Source organism: Belonocnema kinseyi, chromosome 1 (assembly GCF_010883055.1).
Source record: "Belonocnema kinseyi isolate 2016_QV_RU_SX_M_011 chromosome 1, B_treatae_v1, whole genome shotgun sequence".
Lineage (NCBI taxonomy): Eukaryota > Metazoa > Arthropoda > Insecta > Hymenoptera > Cynipidae > Belonocnema > Belonocnema kinseyi.
Genome location: NC_046657.1, coordinates 171,895,400 through 171,912,263, shown reverse-complemented (window position 1 = coordinate 171,912,263; position 16,864 = coordinate 171,895,400). Strand labels below are relative to the sequence as shown.

The following is a 16,864-nucleotide window of genomic DNA, read 5'->3' as shown; positions in this document are numbered from 1 at the left end:
CATCCATCATCCATCATCCATCATCCATCATCCATCATCCATCATCCATCATCCATCATCCATCATCCATCATCCATCAGCCATCATCCATCATCCATCATCCATCATCCATCATCCATCATCCATCATCCATCATTCATCATCCATCATCCATCATCCATCATCATCATCATCATCATCATCTTTATATTCAATTGATAAATTTCTATACTATCAACATCAACCTCATCAATCGTTTGAGTTCTCTCAACGGCTTTTTTTACTGATCCTACCTGGGCGTATTTAAGATTATGTAAATATTTTTATTATACCCACGGATATTGGTTTTACAGAAATAACAATCATCTTCTTTGGATGGCTCATTCCATTCTGTGGGTTTAATGAAGATCAATTTAGAATCGTCTTTAGTTTTTTTTCCAAATAGAAAGCATTTTGCGGAAGTTATTGCAAATACTATCAGAAGCTCAATCTCCCGAAACTATATCTGAATTAAAGCATTCTTTGTGTATATTCCGAAAATTTTCGTTGAACGATCGTCGATTTACTCGACAGGGATTCTGGTCCGATTGCAGGTGAGTCCGCCGTCCTGGAGGTGGTAAACCTTTTACCTCTCCAGGGCTAAGTAAAAGGGCTTTTCGTCTTTGACGAGGACAATGTCAACTCGTCGACGAACACACTACGGCATCATCCTCACACCCTGTCGACCCCCTGTAAGGCAGTGCACTTTCACTGGCATCGGTACCCCGACTAGCGTATGAGCGAATCATTCTACACATGCCCTTATGGGGCAGTTGTCATCGACACACGACTAGTCGAGGCAAGTGGTGAAAAAGAATCGATTACATACATCAAAACATATAGACATCCGTACATCCACATATCGATGCATCCGCAGATCCAAACATGCACACACGCAAACATTCATTCATAACCGCAAATACATGTGGACATTTATAAAAAATGTATTTTTTACCATACTAAGTCAAAAAGAACCCACTTCTTTTTTAAAGATATACCATTCTTATGGGTACAAAGCTTTCTCTTTCAAGAAATCTACAGCAGCTAATATTGATAAGAAAGTACACTGCCTTACTTTCAAGAAATTCACAGCAGCTAATGTTGAGAAAGATAAATGAATATTTCCAGTTTCAACATTTTTTCAAAAGTGCCTCATTGATTTTACCTTCAAATGACCTTGACCTTGAACTAATGAAGGTCAACCAACACCGGATTCGGATTCAGCATGCTCAAAAGCCTACATTTGATTTTTTCAGATTTTTTAAGCCTTTTTCCGCATTCGACCTTCAAATGACCTCAGATAACCTTCAGATAACCAGATATGACCAAATCAACCTTGGATTTGTATTGAGCGAACCTCAACACCTATATATAAATTTTTACAAAATTTTTTGAGGTTCTTTTATTGGTTTGACCTTCAAATCACCTTTATCTTGAACTACTAAAGGTCAAACGACACCAAATTTGAATTCAGCGTGCTAAAAAACCTATGTCTGAATTTTCTCAGATTTTTTCAGCAATATTTTCTTCATTTGACCTTCAAATGACCTTGAAAGCGATCTGATCTGAAAAAACAGACAAAAGTTTCAAAATCAGCGACCCAAAAAACATAGAACCCCAAAGGTCGCCTCCGTGGACTTTGACTTTTTTTGTGTGCCTGTGTAATGAATCATAAAAATATTATATTTTTATTCGCAATAAAAATATCTTTTAACGGCTTTATGTAAAAAAGAAATGTTTGTTTTCATCGTTACAATTAAATACTTTTTGGAATTGAATTTTGACCTCGACTTAGTGTATATAATAAAAATTAAATTGCCATATTTAACTTCTACTCATTACACAGGTCCACAAAAAAAGTTGTCTAAAGTGTTCACGAGACAAGTGTGTCCTTATGTATTTTGAGCTGCTAAATCCGAATCTAACCTCAGAATTAAGATTTAACTGTAACATTTTCCCCTGTCCTAGGGAAAAAGTAAAAAGTCTAGGGAATTATGAAATCTGCAAAGGTGATAATTGTAAAAGCAGAATGTATTCACTTTGCAGCTAATAAATGCACTTTTATGTATTTTGAGCCGCCGAAACCAAATCTGACCTCAGTAATTTCCCTAGGCGTCAGATTTTTTTACTCACCTATGAGAAAAACTTAAAAGCAAGACTATTCGGGGACCTTCTTATGTAATATTTGTACAATGGCAATGTGATACGAAACCTTATGTTTATTGAGTAGCTGAATTCAAATTTGACTGATATATATTCACTATGTAATGCCAAACTTTTTCCCTGGCCTACGGGAAATAGAGAAAAATTAGGAGAAATGTCAAGTCGTGATTACGCAGTTTATATTTATACACACGGAATCCTAGATGTATTAAGTAAATGTAATCTGCATAAAACTTAAGGCTACTTTTTGATTTCCAACTTTTGCCCCTACACTAGGGAAAAACAAAACTTCTGTAGAGATGTTTTGAGGCTAAGCTTATACTAGGCGGGCTAAAATACATGAAGAATTTATATTTACTCACAAACTTTGAACAACCATAGTGTATATGAATGTACCCTGCGTAAAATTGTAAGTCCTTCTCAACTTGCCACTATTTCCCCTAGACTAGCGGAAATATGACGCCCTGTAAATTGAATTTGAGGCCAAATTTGAATTCGGCTACTGGGTCGATTTTTAAAAAGGAAGCGGCGCACATTTTATATTTTTCTTGAAACTTAAAATTTAACTACTTCGGATTGCTTTTAGGCAATAAGGCCCCTTTTCATTAGAACGCCCGCATATATTAGAATATTTTAACTTGAATTAAAGCTTGTCATATTTGCATATTTTTGTTTACTAACTTGCATACTTGAGGGACAACATCGGACGTCAAAGGTACACTAGACGAATTCTGTTCACACATTGACATTTTTAACATTTTTCCATAGTCAGTGAAGCATTCTTTGTCATGAGAGCTGATATAGAGAGCTGCAAGAAAATTTTAAATTTAAATTTATTTAATTGTCAACCACTCTTTTGGCAAAAATGAGGCATGAAAAAAAAACATCACAGAAGAATGAGCACAGAATATAATTTGAAATAAGTACTTAATTAATTAATTAATTACTTAAAATGTAAACACTGCAATTTCGCACGTGAAAATTTAAACTTATTTGACTGATGTTAACCAAGTTTCAAAGATTTAGAATGAACAATTATGATCTATAATTTCAATTTAAATGTTTACATTTAAAAGATTGGAAAATGAAATTAGGCTGCAAATTTCAATATTTGTATTTGATAATATTGAATTTAGAAAGCCTCTATACATATTTTTTTAAAAATAAAGTCTCGCAACTTGGAATTAAATCAAATGTTAAGTCTGAAAGCTTTCACACAACCACACGATTCGATATTATTTAATATAAAAAAGATGCATTCATTGAATAAATTATTATTAAGTTAAGAATTATTTATATACATGTGTTAAATGACATTCTGATCTTTATCTCTAAGGAAAGGTACATACGGAACAGGGGTTGACAAGATGTTTTGATAATACAAAAAAAAACATTTTTTTATCAAATTTTTGTGGCGTCGGAAAATCGTGGTAGTCCTAGAGAAATCGAAAGAAGGGGAGAATGAGCTTCTAAAATGACTGAATTTATTTCTCAATTTCCGGAAAAAGTGGGTACTACAATCGACATGACATAGCAGATTTGAAATATCTCTTCGAAGATCTGAACATTTCCAAGATGTTTCCACATTTTATAAGTATTCACCATTCTCCTGCAACAGAAGACAATTCTTCTGTCACTCGTGGGTGGTACCATAATGTTTTAAGGAAACAATTCCAACTGTCCATCAAGCGGCCAAGGAGTAGCACTTATGTAACCTGTGATAAGTTTAAAATGAGTAAAACTAATGCGACTTATCCTCAAAACAGAGCAGATACCACACAGTTTTTGCTGGATCACCACACCAAAGTTAAGAAGAGTCGAAAAATGTTTAGCGCTGGTAAACAAAGAGGAAAAGAATGACGGAAAAGAGTCTTTATGGACAAAAAGACTTCGAAGAACGAGGATCCACGGAAATCGTGATGAATCTGTACGAATGCTTCGGGGAGGAAGTAAGACTCGGAATTTTTCGAACGCTGATCTTATGAAGTTACAACTCTAGAGTACAGCAAAGAAACCAGTTTATCCTAACGACGTACATAGCGCTTATATTTAAAGGATATTTCGATTCATATGCTTATGGACTGAAGACTTCGGAGGAAGTGGATCTACGGAAAACGTTTACAATTTGTACGATTACTTCTCAGAGGAAGTAGGACCCGGATTTGTTTTAACACTGATATTATGGAGTGAAAAGTGCGGAGGACAGCATAAAACCCAACTTTTCCTAGCGACATACATGGCGCTCATCCCTATAAGATATTTCGATGTATGGGCCTATGGGCTGAAGACTTTGGAGAACGAGGATTCAAGGAAAACGTGATGAATTTGTACGATTTCTTCTAACAGGAAGTAGAACCTGGATTCGTTTGAACGCTGATACTATGAAGTGAAAAGAGTAAAGGACAGAATAAAAACCAGTTTTTCTGGCGACGTCCATGGCGCTCTCGTCTGAAGGATATTTTGATTTACAGGCTTAAGGGCTGAAGATTCGAAGGACAAGGATCTACTGCAAAGTGACGCATTTTTACGATAGCTTCTCAGAAGAAGAAGGATAGCTAAAGGACAGCTAAGCTATACACTCTTAGAGATTTTGTCCAGATAGTCTCAGGGATAAGATGCTAAATATGAGGTCTGTCTCAAAAGTATCCGACCTTGTGCTCTAGCTATGTTGCTGGTACTGTTATCGTCAAAAACAGGTATTTAACACTGAGGGGCACCTCCGTGAGGCCTTATAGTAAGTGACATGCACCTGAGAATCTTTAGTCGACTTGTATACGCAGGTGCGTAAGCGTCTAATCACGTGCGCGTCAGATTACAGGATGACGGAACGCAGCGATCCAAAATTGAGCATTAAATTTTTGACAAAAGCTTCGATATCAATGTTTTTAACCCATCGTTATGATTCGTGAAGTATATGGTGATGATTTTATAACATATGTGCAAACTAAAGAGAGGTTTAGGCAATTTATAAGTGATCATACTTCAGTGAAAAGCGACACGCACACTGGTAGGCCCGTAAAGGCCAAGTCAAGACAATGCCCACTGTTTTGTTTGACATCAAGTTGTTTTAAAGCCTGAATATGCTCTAAAAGGTAAGACGATAAACAAAGAGTATTATCAAGAAGTTCTAAAAATATTTCGTGACGCAGTGAGAAAGAAACATCCGCATTTGTTCAGTCGAATGGGGATGACTTCGAAGGATGTCACGAGTCGGATGACAAAGAATTATGCCAACACAGACTTATGCACGCAGGTCGGATACTTTTGGGACAACCTCGTATAGTTCGCCACGCGAAAATGCATCACAAGATATTCTGGAGGAAAATACCTAAAAAAGAAACTAAAGAAAATTATCATTTTCTTCAGACAGCTTCTACGTTCATAATGAAAGACTTGAACTTTTTAGAACGAGAACAATGCTTTATGGTCATTTCTCGACTTAAGAGACCTTTTCCTATTCACATTCTTGTTTTCATACATTATTGACTACATATTATACACTTAGCTTCAATTTTTGAATATATTAATCCATTTTAATAACATTGTTCTCATTACTATGTCAAGGCTAGTACATGTGAAATCCTCAACTCACAGCCATATTTTTATTTTTATTGACAATAAAGATTTTCTGGGATACAATAATTTTAATGCACATTTCAGAATTCATGAAATTCTGACCTCAAAATCGATTATACAATACATCAGCTAGGAACCAGAATTTCTTACTGCGATTATTGTGATTTTTATTTTACACATTGTCGTTTTGCTTCTATGCACATTTGCCATTTTGTCAGTTACTTTTATTTGCCTTTCTACTCTTCGAATTTCCTAAATGGTAAAAAATAGTGATAAAGAGAATTGAACAGGGAGACTAATAAATATTAAAGAATTAACAGATAGATGGACTCTACTTACTACTATCCACGACATAACACATGACTTTAAAGCTTTCAGCAAACTTTTTTCGTTCCTCTTCGCCATATAAGAGATCTTGCCCCACTAGGCAATCCTTCACAGCGTCATACAGTTTATCGAAAGACTGTCTTATCTCTGTATCATCAGAGCAAGTTTCATTTTGTAAATCTGCTGATAAAGACATTAAAAGTTGCTTCTTTTTAAAAACTGTTATGAATTCTTCCACAGCAATATCAAATTTCTTCAACAGAGAAGCTCCTTTCTTCTCACAGATTTTTTTCAGACCTGATTTACTTGAAGAGAATTGCACCGTTCTTTTACTTCTGGAGAGAAATTGTGTATTTGTCACAACATTGTTGAGGCTGAATGCTTCGACAAAAGGCTTTGGGTCGCTGCAGCCGTATAGAGAATAAAATAATATATTTCGTGCAAGTTCTATTTCATTTACTATGTCAGTTTCATTATTTTCCACTCCTTCTTCCAGGCAGCTGAAGAAGTTTCGCACTTCACTAGACAAAAGAATATATAAAGTCAATCATAATTCTGAACTTAGGTCTTTGAGGTTTTAAAAATGCGGAAAATGGTAAAAAATCACACCTGCACTCTTCGGTGTTATAAATCAGTGGAAGAAGAATAGTATCAATTTCTACAAACGTCCTTCTGCTGACGTGATGCTGTTTCTTTGTACTTTTAATGCAAGGAACATCAGGAATTTTACGTCCACCTAAAAATAAATTTATTATTTTTATTCTCTCCCTTTGAAATAAATTTGGTGTAGATAGAATGTTATAATTCAGTATCTTGAGTACCTTGACTATAGAGTTTGCAAAGTTCTTTCAGTAGTCTGGTCATAAATTTTGGATCTTCATCATATTCTACACGATCGGTTTCGTTCATACAAAGCTGAACTGTATTCACTAGACGTTGTAACTTAAATGTTGAGATAGAATCTTTTTCACACTCATTTTGACGTTCTTGAGTCCATCTAATTTCGTCGGGCAAACTTCCATTTGGTCTAAAAAGAGTTTAAGTCTCTTTATCAAAGATGTGATCATAAATTATTGTCTATTAACTTGTATGCAAGAGGCAAAACTCTAAGTGTCAATTGAACAAATTCCCTTGTAAAAATTAAATCACCTAGCTTCAAAGAAAAATGACAGGTGTGCACCTAGCGATGAGTCAAAGTTAAGTATATTCTTATACAGAGTATCTCCACGTATGTCACACATTTCATTTAATTTTTCTCGCGGAATATTTATACGTTCCAGTGGACCATTTGAAAATTGAACAGGTACAGCAGCGACTACTCCGATAACTGTAAATAGAAGAACACAATATGTCAACATGCACAAAAAGAAAGTTAAAACTTACGTCTTTCAAATTGTTTCTTGATTTTCCAGAGTATAACTATTAAAATGGCACTAACGAATTAGGACTTTGCCGTTTGGCTAAGATATATATTAATGTATCATGTCACGCTTAAGTCTGTATGATTTTTCCATTTCTTTATTCCCATTAAACCTTGATGGATAACTTGGCAGAGCGTTTATTTTAGGGTCTAAGAAAAGTCGGTACATTCTACTCATTTATCTGTAAGACGATGCTTGGACGACGGAAAACTCCCATGAAGCTGGTAATCCCAGTTGCTGTGACCTGGTAACCGCCTTGGTCGTTCTCTGACGTCCGCGCAGATCCTATTTCGATTAATGGGGAAATTTTCAATAAGATTGATTCATTGACCGCAGAAGTTTGAAAATGAAAGTATACTCCATCGAGAAATCAAGAAACCTGTGATCTGTGACACCTATGCCCCATCATAAAAAATGGAAGCAAAAGACATCGATAGCAACTTCTCCACAGTTACCTCCAGAAATCAGAAATGTAAGCTCTCCAAGATGAGTACCAGAGCGCAGTTCAGTCGTACCTCCTGAAACGGAGCGTATCCTTTGTCCATCAGTGGAAACAGTGTGACATGACGCCGTCTGTTGTAAGTATACCAGTGTCTAATAAGTTTGCTCTATTGCGTAATACTCAAATCAATGCCCCGTCCCTGCTAGTTCTGCCAATTTCCAGGGTAAAGCTAATATTCCTCTCATAAATTTCATTGCCGACAAAGTGATCAAGGCATTTAATTTTATTCACACAAGCGTTCAGATTCATCTACACTAATCAAACTGTTGATCAGAAGCATCCCCTTTACCTTTTCCGAAGACACAGTCGTCTCGAAACTCAAAGAACTAGGTTTCACAATCAACGCTAGTAGCAACATGCGAAATTCCATTATACAAAACCCACTTTCTATCGAGGCCTACCAAAACCCGGAGAAGTCTCATGAGTGCTTGAACTGCCAACGGTTCGAACACGTTTCGAACAACTGTCATTTTAGTACACGTTGTATTAAAAGTGTGGAAGCACACAAAAGATTGTGTAGATTGTAGATTGTGCACAAAAATTTATTGTCAGGAATTCTCTAAAAAGCTGAGTGAAAGCCCATAATGATGATAAAAATACATAGAAAGTAGTTTCATAATCAACACCTACTAATTAAAATCCCACGATCCAGAGCTCAACAAAAAACTTCCTTCACAAAGACGGTCACGAAATAAGTCTAGATGTACCTCAAAGATCATCTTTCCGTCAAAATAACAAAAAATACTGGAGCACAGCCTTCAAATTACCTAATCTTATGGACCAGGCAACCACAAGTATCATGTGTGGCTTTCACACTTCCGGAAGCTATAACCCTCGCCTTTCAGATCATCAAACAAACAAAGAATCTTGCAATGAAAAGTGACCAATTCAGGAACTAATCATCTCCGGAAAATGCAATGTTCATGTTAAATGTGTAAGAGCTAAAGTAAAAGGGTCTGATTTTCGCCTTCATGCGATTATAGAAAAAAGCTGAAAAACATGATTTAACAAGCTTTCTTTAACAGAACGATATTATAATTTTTCTTATTAACGAAATCATTTAAACAAAATCACTGAAATTCCAGCGTTATAATATCTGTAGTGATAATACTAATATAGGAACGGCAAACCTCATTAAGAACAACATTCAACCTAACGAATATCCTTTCCGAGAACTCAAAACATTAAAAATTCAAATTGATACTTAAAGAAAACCTTCCGCCATACTATCCGCATGTTAAGCATTCTTCAAACCATCGGTGAAAGAAGTCTCTAGAAAATGTATTCGAATTACTTCATCCATAATAATAGTAACTGGAGATCTCAACGTTAAAATATATCTCGTGGCATAATACATACATTAATCACAAAGGTGAAGAATTATTTGAGCTTGTTATAACGAAAAGATTAGATATTGTAGGCTCGAAGAGGCACTATATAAAGTAGACTTAGACCAGAGACCAGTTCTGTTGAATATAGACCACGAATGCCAGAAAGTACCTAATGAGTTGCGATACAATTTCAGCATAGCCGATTATTCTAAACATTTTAATTATCTAAAGAATAATACAGTTACAAATAACGCACTAAACAGCATGAACTAAATGAAAGATGCTATAATTAAACTCACAGATGAAACAAAAAGAGTGAAAATAGAAGCTGCTTACTTTAAAAATTAATTCATCACTTCAGTAGACCCATAGCAGATGAAACCATATAGCATATATTCAGTAACTGGAATACAGCTTTTTCCAAATTTTAAATCAAAGATAAATCGGTTTCTCGCATGACCAAAGTGCTCAATATATCCCACACATTCATCCCTTATCTGAAAAATCCGAATCTCACATTTGCACTTAACGAAAGTGGAAAAGCAAAATTTTTTGCTTCTACTTAAAACAAATTGTTTACTTAATAAATCTCGCATGGATCCAGCCTACATTCTAAGAATCGAGAAAGAAGTCAAGGTGTTCCTTGTGGCTACTAATAAGAACAAAATCCAAACAACTAATCCCAGAGAAGTATCCGAGTGCATCGGGGCAACGAAAGGCAATAAAACACGAGGTCCATATTGTGTATCAAATGTAATCCTCAAAAAGCTACAGAAAGCCTGTCTTGTCATACTCGCCAACATATTGATTTCATGTTTAAAATCCGATTACCGAGTAACTGGAAAACGGCTAATAACCTCGTCTTTTAGAAGAATGGAGAAGCTCCTAGCTAGGTAAGTAGATGTGGACCTATGTGTCTTCTAAATTAATGAATATGATATTCGAGAAAATTATGCTGACAAAAATTAACGAAAATCGAAGGGAAAACGACATCCTGAGAGTTTTCTGTGTAAATAGATATCTCTCGGATGAGTTTTATATTCAAGAAGGTATCCACATGGCAATATAATGGCCATAGTTCGTTTCATTAACTGCATCAAAGATATGCAAAAAAAAGCATGATGAAATAATTTAACGCAGCACTCGGGTCATTAAGAGCTGGTTCTTTTCATCAGAAAAGTGGCGCATGCCATGCGGGTTACCTCATATCTTCATCGTATCATAAATAATTGAAACTTCAGCATAAAACCTGATTACGGAATCCTGATTCCAAAACGTTTCTAAGACTCATGCTTGCACATAAATAAAAAGTATGGATTTTACCATTTGATTCTAACATAAACAAATCCAAATAGTTTAGAACAAGCTTCTTCGGCGTATCACAAAAACACCAAAGTGCACTAAAAACGCCTTTCTGCATAAGGAATGTAATTTACCAACCATTTTAGAATATCTCCAAGATAGTTTCAAGAGATTTCATAAGAGACTTGCCAAAGCGAATTATGCCTAATATGGGCCCGTAGAGACGGTTTTCTGAGCCTTTACGTAAACATACAAAAACGAAAAACTTTCTTCTTAAATAAATCGCGCGTCCTGTGCACACTTCCTTGTTCTTCATTCGCAAACCAAAAACTATCATTCTTCCCGGCCTACCATCAACATTCAATTACTATTAACTACAGTAGCTTTAAGTATTTCAGATCTTAGTGGATTTTTTGCCGCATAATAATCGTCACTTCTGAAGAGCCTCGGTGGCTCAGACGATAGCGCGTCAGTCTCTTTTGCAGGAGGGCTGAAGTTCAATCCCTGAGCTGTTACAAGTAGAAATTTTTCTATGTATATTCATATTTTTCTCTAATACGGGGGCTTTGATGGTTCAGAACCCACCTTGAACTGTAGATTCATAAAAAGAGGCGGATTACATACCAAGGTAAAGGTCCATGTCGAGGGGACGAGCCTTGGAGGTCCCTGGTCGATTCCGAAAAGACTCGAAAATAAGGCAGCATATCCTTGCACCTGAGGCCTCCACGGGGAACTAGCATTTGGTTTGGCACAGTAATGAACACAGACACATACACATACATACTTTAATTACACACCGAGACAAAGCTTCCAATCTGTGCATCTAATTACTGACCTCAGAGGGATCGCTCCGTCCACCTAGCCTGGCCGTATTCTCCTTTTGCGGCCTGCTAGGGAGACGGCCTAATGGTAAAGTGAATGAGGATTACTTTGCCTGTAAGAAAGAGCAGCCCCATTTATTGTGCGATTGGTACACTTGGCACCTGAGAGGTATATTTCCAAAACATTGGAAACAACGAAATCCACCGAGATCTAAAAATACTCGGTGAAAGTGGTCGGATTCGGAGTATTGCCTTAAGAATAATAACGGGTTTGACAAAATAGGCTTTATAGTTTGAGTGCCTGTGGGGAGTTCACGGCCCTCCGCCCACATTAAAACATACAATCATAATTTCTGTGATCTAGCCGTCATGCTTCTACTAACCTGATCGTAAAACAATACCCAGGTGCATACCAATGCACATGAAAACCTTTCCCCGTCGTGGTGCAGCCACCCTAAGGGTCCACCACGTGCGACGGTCATAAGCATGCTTGGGCCTGAATGAAAGGGGGCGGTGGCACGGCCATTAAGCTCCCACGCCCCTTTTTTTAGCTTTCAAGGACAATTTATTACATTTTTCACATTTCTAGGAAGAAAAGGAGAAGTCAGCTAATAAGAAAGACAATAAAAGCTTAGCATACAACAAATTTTATACGAAATTGACAACATCGGACCTAAGTAATTATAATTAATACTAGAAGGATTATTCACTTCTATATCAATCAGTATTACCAAGTCACAAAATTAAAATTATAATAGTAAGTGCAGAGGACTTTCATAGACTTCGTACCATTATCGAAAATTTCCAATTTAGTTCTAAGTGTCATAGAGTTAACTAAAGGAAGAGAAAAGTACATGAAAATGTATTATGGACTAACTACATTCTTTCAATTTTGACAGGAGTTGGTTTTTTAATTTAGCACTAACTTGAATTCTTTAGGGGTAAGGCGTGTACCCAATAATCAACAACAGCATTCTGATAGAACAGGGTTTTTAAATCGTTGAAATATTTCTCGTTTTGAAAACTGATGTAGCAACCTGCATAGATATATAAAATTGGGATACCTATTACAGTGAAACTCTTCTATAGCGCCGATTTTGGGGCTGGCGGTGGGTGAGAGCATACTCATTATAGCCCGCTCCGCTTCTGTTTGTTCACGGCTGAGTGCTCGCCTGAGTGACAACCGCAGATCCCGCGCAGCTCCTGTTACACCTACATGCGGCGCGGCGTCAATTCTCGGCAGTGTTATAGAAGGGAAGGCTATTGAAGAGTTTCACTGTAATTATAAAATTATTATAATACTATACTTACTAATATCATTACCAATTTTATCATGAAAAAGTTGAGAAGAGGGAGAGTGTAAGAGGAGGAATGTTCATTTGCGTAAACGTTGAATGATACGGACAGGGTGTATGCAGAATGATAAATATAGAAGAATTAAGTGTATACCTTCCCCCCTATTCTCGATTTCTAATTTTTTAGATTTTAATGGGCTTATAAATGAATAAAAATCGACTTAATAGGTTTGAATATTTTTATACGTGTAATTTAAAACTTAAAAAACAAGAAAACATTTTGACATAATTTTTTTATCAACATTTTATAGCTGTTTCTTGTGGTCAATGAAAAGTCCTCTTTTTAATGGCGGGTATAAATGCAAGTGACTGGAACGTCTGAAACAAAAAAATCAAACGTGATTTATAAGAGTACACTTTTAGCTAGGAAATAGACTACTATCACTTATTTCGGGCAAAAATTTACAAAATGTCGGACCCATGGATTTTATTTTTCAAAAATTCAATTTTTTCCAATTAAAAATCAAGATGAAAACTAAAGAAGATCTTAATTAATCTTGTTAATAATAGTCTAAGTTATAGCTATTAGTGTATAGAAAAACATATGAAAATTTCAGACCGGTCGGGTGAACATTTTTTGAGTTACAATGCCCGCTAATTGTAAAGACATTATTTTGAGAAAAATGCGTTCAAGTTTTGTGAAGCAATTTTTCGTGGATAACACCCACTCACCTCTAATCAGCTATGCTAGGTCAATACAAAATCCATTCTAACACTTCAAGCACGTAGTCACATAGTAAGCCGAGGGAGACCGAATTACAGCAAGGTTATTATGAATAGCCGACAAGGAAGCCGTGCACCTGTGCGTCGAGCCCATGTGGCTACCGCTCTCGCCTGCGTCTGACGACACGTCTACCCGTGCGTCGTCTAGAACTCCAAGAGTATTTTGAATTTCGGCTTGGAATTTTCAGGGAATATTCTTGAAAAGTTTTATAGGCTCGAATAATACGATAAAAAAAATCGATTTTTTGACCCCGAGAATGAAGCGTAAGGGCCGGCGGAAGCGATGTTGGGTGTTTGGAGTAGTCCCCACCTAAATCTCAGACGGGTGGGGAATTCCCCATGCAAGAAGTTGTTCTTGCTCTTGCTATAGTCAACTTTCCGAAGTATATTTCGGAAACACTGGACGGGTTTATTAAAAAAAATCTCAAGCGAAAAAATGTATTTGCACTTTCCTATAAATAAAAATTTGCTTTATAACTAATTCCTGTCGATGATTGTATTTATTTACTGTTACTGCTTGTAACTTCCACAGAATCTGCAACACGATTTTTCAAAATATTATACTGAACAAATTGTTGAGAATATTTTAGGGGGACGGCAATCCAATTAATTCCCCACCCAAACTGAAATTGTTTCGCCGACCCTGGAAGGTACCCTTAAGACAGCCTTAAAAAATAGAAATAGTGTGCAAAGGAGAGTAGGAGAAAAAAACTTGATCTTTTTATAACAAAAATTGACTATATTTACCTCATTTAAAATTACAGCTTTTAAATGTAAGCACTCTTGTACAGCATCAAACCGATTTTCTAAAGTATCTTTCATCTCTGTACACATCACCATGGCTATTTTAATTATCTGCATCATGCAGCATTCGCCTATCAGCGATATCTTGTAAGTGTTTTAAAAAATCCACAAAGAATTATTTCTTTGAAAGAAGTGGGGATAGCAGCGACTGTAGAAAACACTGCAATAAGACGAATTTAAAATATATATTGATTGTTGCAAAGGTTAAAGTGGCAGTGCTCCCAATGTTAGGATATTTTCTTATTGCGCATACATTCCGTTAATCATCAGATTGATTACCTTTGACGCACTTATTTGAAATTATTGATTTTGTTTATAATTGTTTAAATTTTACGTGGTTTCACGTTTCACTTTATAATTCTATTTTTGAAACAAAGATTTACTTTTTAGAAATTTACGAGTATTATTTTTTCATTGATTTTCTTGTACATGTAATCGTTTTAAATAAGCGCGTCGACGGTATAGAATCCAGCTGTCTACGCGACGCATGCGCAATACGATGATATTCCAAAATTGGGAGCACAGAAAAATAATAACTTACTAGCGCTACTATTTTTCTTCTTGTCCGTTTGTGCATTCATTAACAAACATGATTAAGAATTCTCCACAGATCGCAACTTATTTTAACGGCTGAACAAACACGGTAAATTCTACTCACACACATTTGGGTCACTGCTTGAACGACAGGAATTCTTCTTCATACTAAGAATCCCAGTAGTTGTGTTACAGCCTTCGCGACGGTATTTCTGCAATGTCCGCGCTACTATTAATTTAGTAATAGAGCAACAGTTAGTTTAGCAACTGGTTTCCCATATTCACTTTTTATCAATTTGCACTTATTTACAATACACTTTTTATGATTTAGTACATTATTTTAAATCAGATTTGATCATTTTCAGCTCTCTCTCTCTCTATTTTATATAGTCCTCTGTAAAGTATATTTTACTTACTTTTTCAAAAAAAGGGACCAAGTGTTAGGTCCTATGTCCATTTGAGTAATTCATATGTTATCTCATAACTTATCCTATACATTGTACAATATGTTTAATTTTACTTCCTCAAATTTACTTGTTGAAATATACTCATAAAAGAATCAAGGTCTATTTTGTGACACAACATTTTCCTAATGTTGAGAGGCCTTGAAGTGATAGTAAGTACATGTCTTCAGTTTTTTAAAAAGGAGTAATCACTTTCTTGATGAAAGGGAACGAAATTCAGTAAGCTCGAAAAATTATAACCACCGTAGTTACTTACAGATTGCAAATGCATGTGCAATCAATTTCTTTGCAGTCCACATTCTCTCTCTTTTAACTGACTTTCAAATCTGAAACGTCTGCTTTTTCAATCGAATATTTTATTTTTATTTAAATCAGAATACTTCCCAAAAATTCAAAAACCGGTTAAGAATGAGAATGACTTCTGAGGAGGAGCTTCGAAGTGAATATATTATGTAGTTGAAGTAAACATTTTAAATTGAACTCTTGCTAATTTACGATCTTGAACTTCAACCATCCACTAAGCGAGTCATTTAATTTAAATAATTTCTCTTTTTCCCCTTTTTCGCCCGTGTCGCGAATAAATGAATCTGTCTTTGTTTAACAATTAAAGTCTTATTAGATTAGATCATTAAAAAAATATTATAAATAGAAGGATGAAAAACTCACTTGTTCAATAAAAAGTAAACATAAATGAGTAGATGAAGCAGCCAATAAACCCAGCTATTTTGAAACCAATTATTTATAAAATCAAATATTGGTTAAGAATAATTTACAAGTTCTTTGCTTATAAGTTCTTTGTCATTAAACGCAATAATTATAACAAATTGTTGAAAGCGCTCAAACTTGGAATGTATATTTAAGCATTCAAGATTATACGCTGGCTCATAGATGTAAATATGTGTTTTGGCTAAACATTTTTATTTCGCCTTCTACAAATTTGCGACCTTAAACTTGGAACATCCACCAACCGGGTCATTAATTTAAATAATTTATTTGTCTGCGGTATTTTCCGAGATTGCTGAATAAATGCATTAAAGATTATTATATATTATTATGTCAATTGGGCCCGAAGGAACTGTTTAACAACACGTCCCAACTGGAAGAAAACATTTAAAAACTGTTCCAAAGAAAAAGACTAAAATTTTTGATTCTTCTAATTGCGCTCATGGAAATTACTTACAGATTGCAAAGAAAAATGCAATCAATTCCCGTGCTGTCCTCATTTCTCCCTCTTTTAAGTCACTTTATAGCCTGAAACTTTCCTTTTAGAGTAAGATTTTTTTGAAATTAATATTTGGCTATCGCGGACTCTTCTCTTGAACAGTGCTCGATAAACTGGTCTGTTCCGTTTCGTGTGTTGTAACTGATTGACAAATGAGGGCAATTTACCTTTTACGATGCAAATCATTGTATTAAACACAGGAGATTCATTAAATCTGAGGTGAATGACCGATCATTTCAGCTAAAAAAGATATTTATTTTTATAATAAATTTTTGAATCAAAACAAAAATTGTACTCTTTT

The 16,864-nt window shown here is 35.5% G+C and overlaps 1 protein-coding gene across 7 annotated transcripts in view; it reads right to left on the bottom strand.

Annotated features, from left to right (window-relative positions):
* Positions 1-16,864, bottom strand: part of LOC117182804 — a 28,870-nt gene that overhangs the window by 11,147 nt on the left and 859 nt on the right. For 3 of the 7 annotated variants that reach the window (XR_004468338.1, XR_004468337.1, XM_033375922.1), the window contains exons 2-7: positions 16,522-16,803; positions 7,234-7,411; positions 6,906-7,111; positions 6,694-6,820; positions 6,097-6,605; positions 2,863-2,989 (exon numbers count right to left, since the gene is read on the bottom strand). Coding sequence is in view for 4 of the 7 variants with exons in the window: in XM_033375922.1 (XP_033231813.1) it covers positions 2,863-2,989; positions 6,097-6,605; positions 6,694-6,820; positions 6,906-7,111; positions 7,234-7,411; positions 16,522-16,564 (1,190 nt within the window). In the remaining 3 variants the exon portion in view is untranslated. Of the gene's footprint in view, positions 1-2,862; positions 2,990-5,907; positions 6,010-6,096; positions 6,606-6,693; positions 6,821-6,905; positions 7,112-7,233; positions 7,412-12,525; positions 12,557-14,286; positions 14,504-14,884; positions 15,090-15,293; positions 15,933-16,007; positions 16,360-16,521; positions 16,804-16,864 lie in introns of those variants that run through there. The other 4 variants (XM_033375936.1, XR_004468339.1, XM_033375915.1 and 1 more) reach the window with 4 other exon arrangements.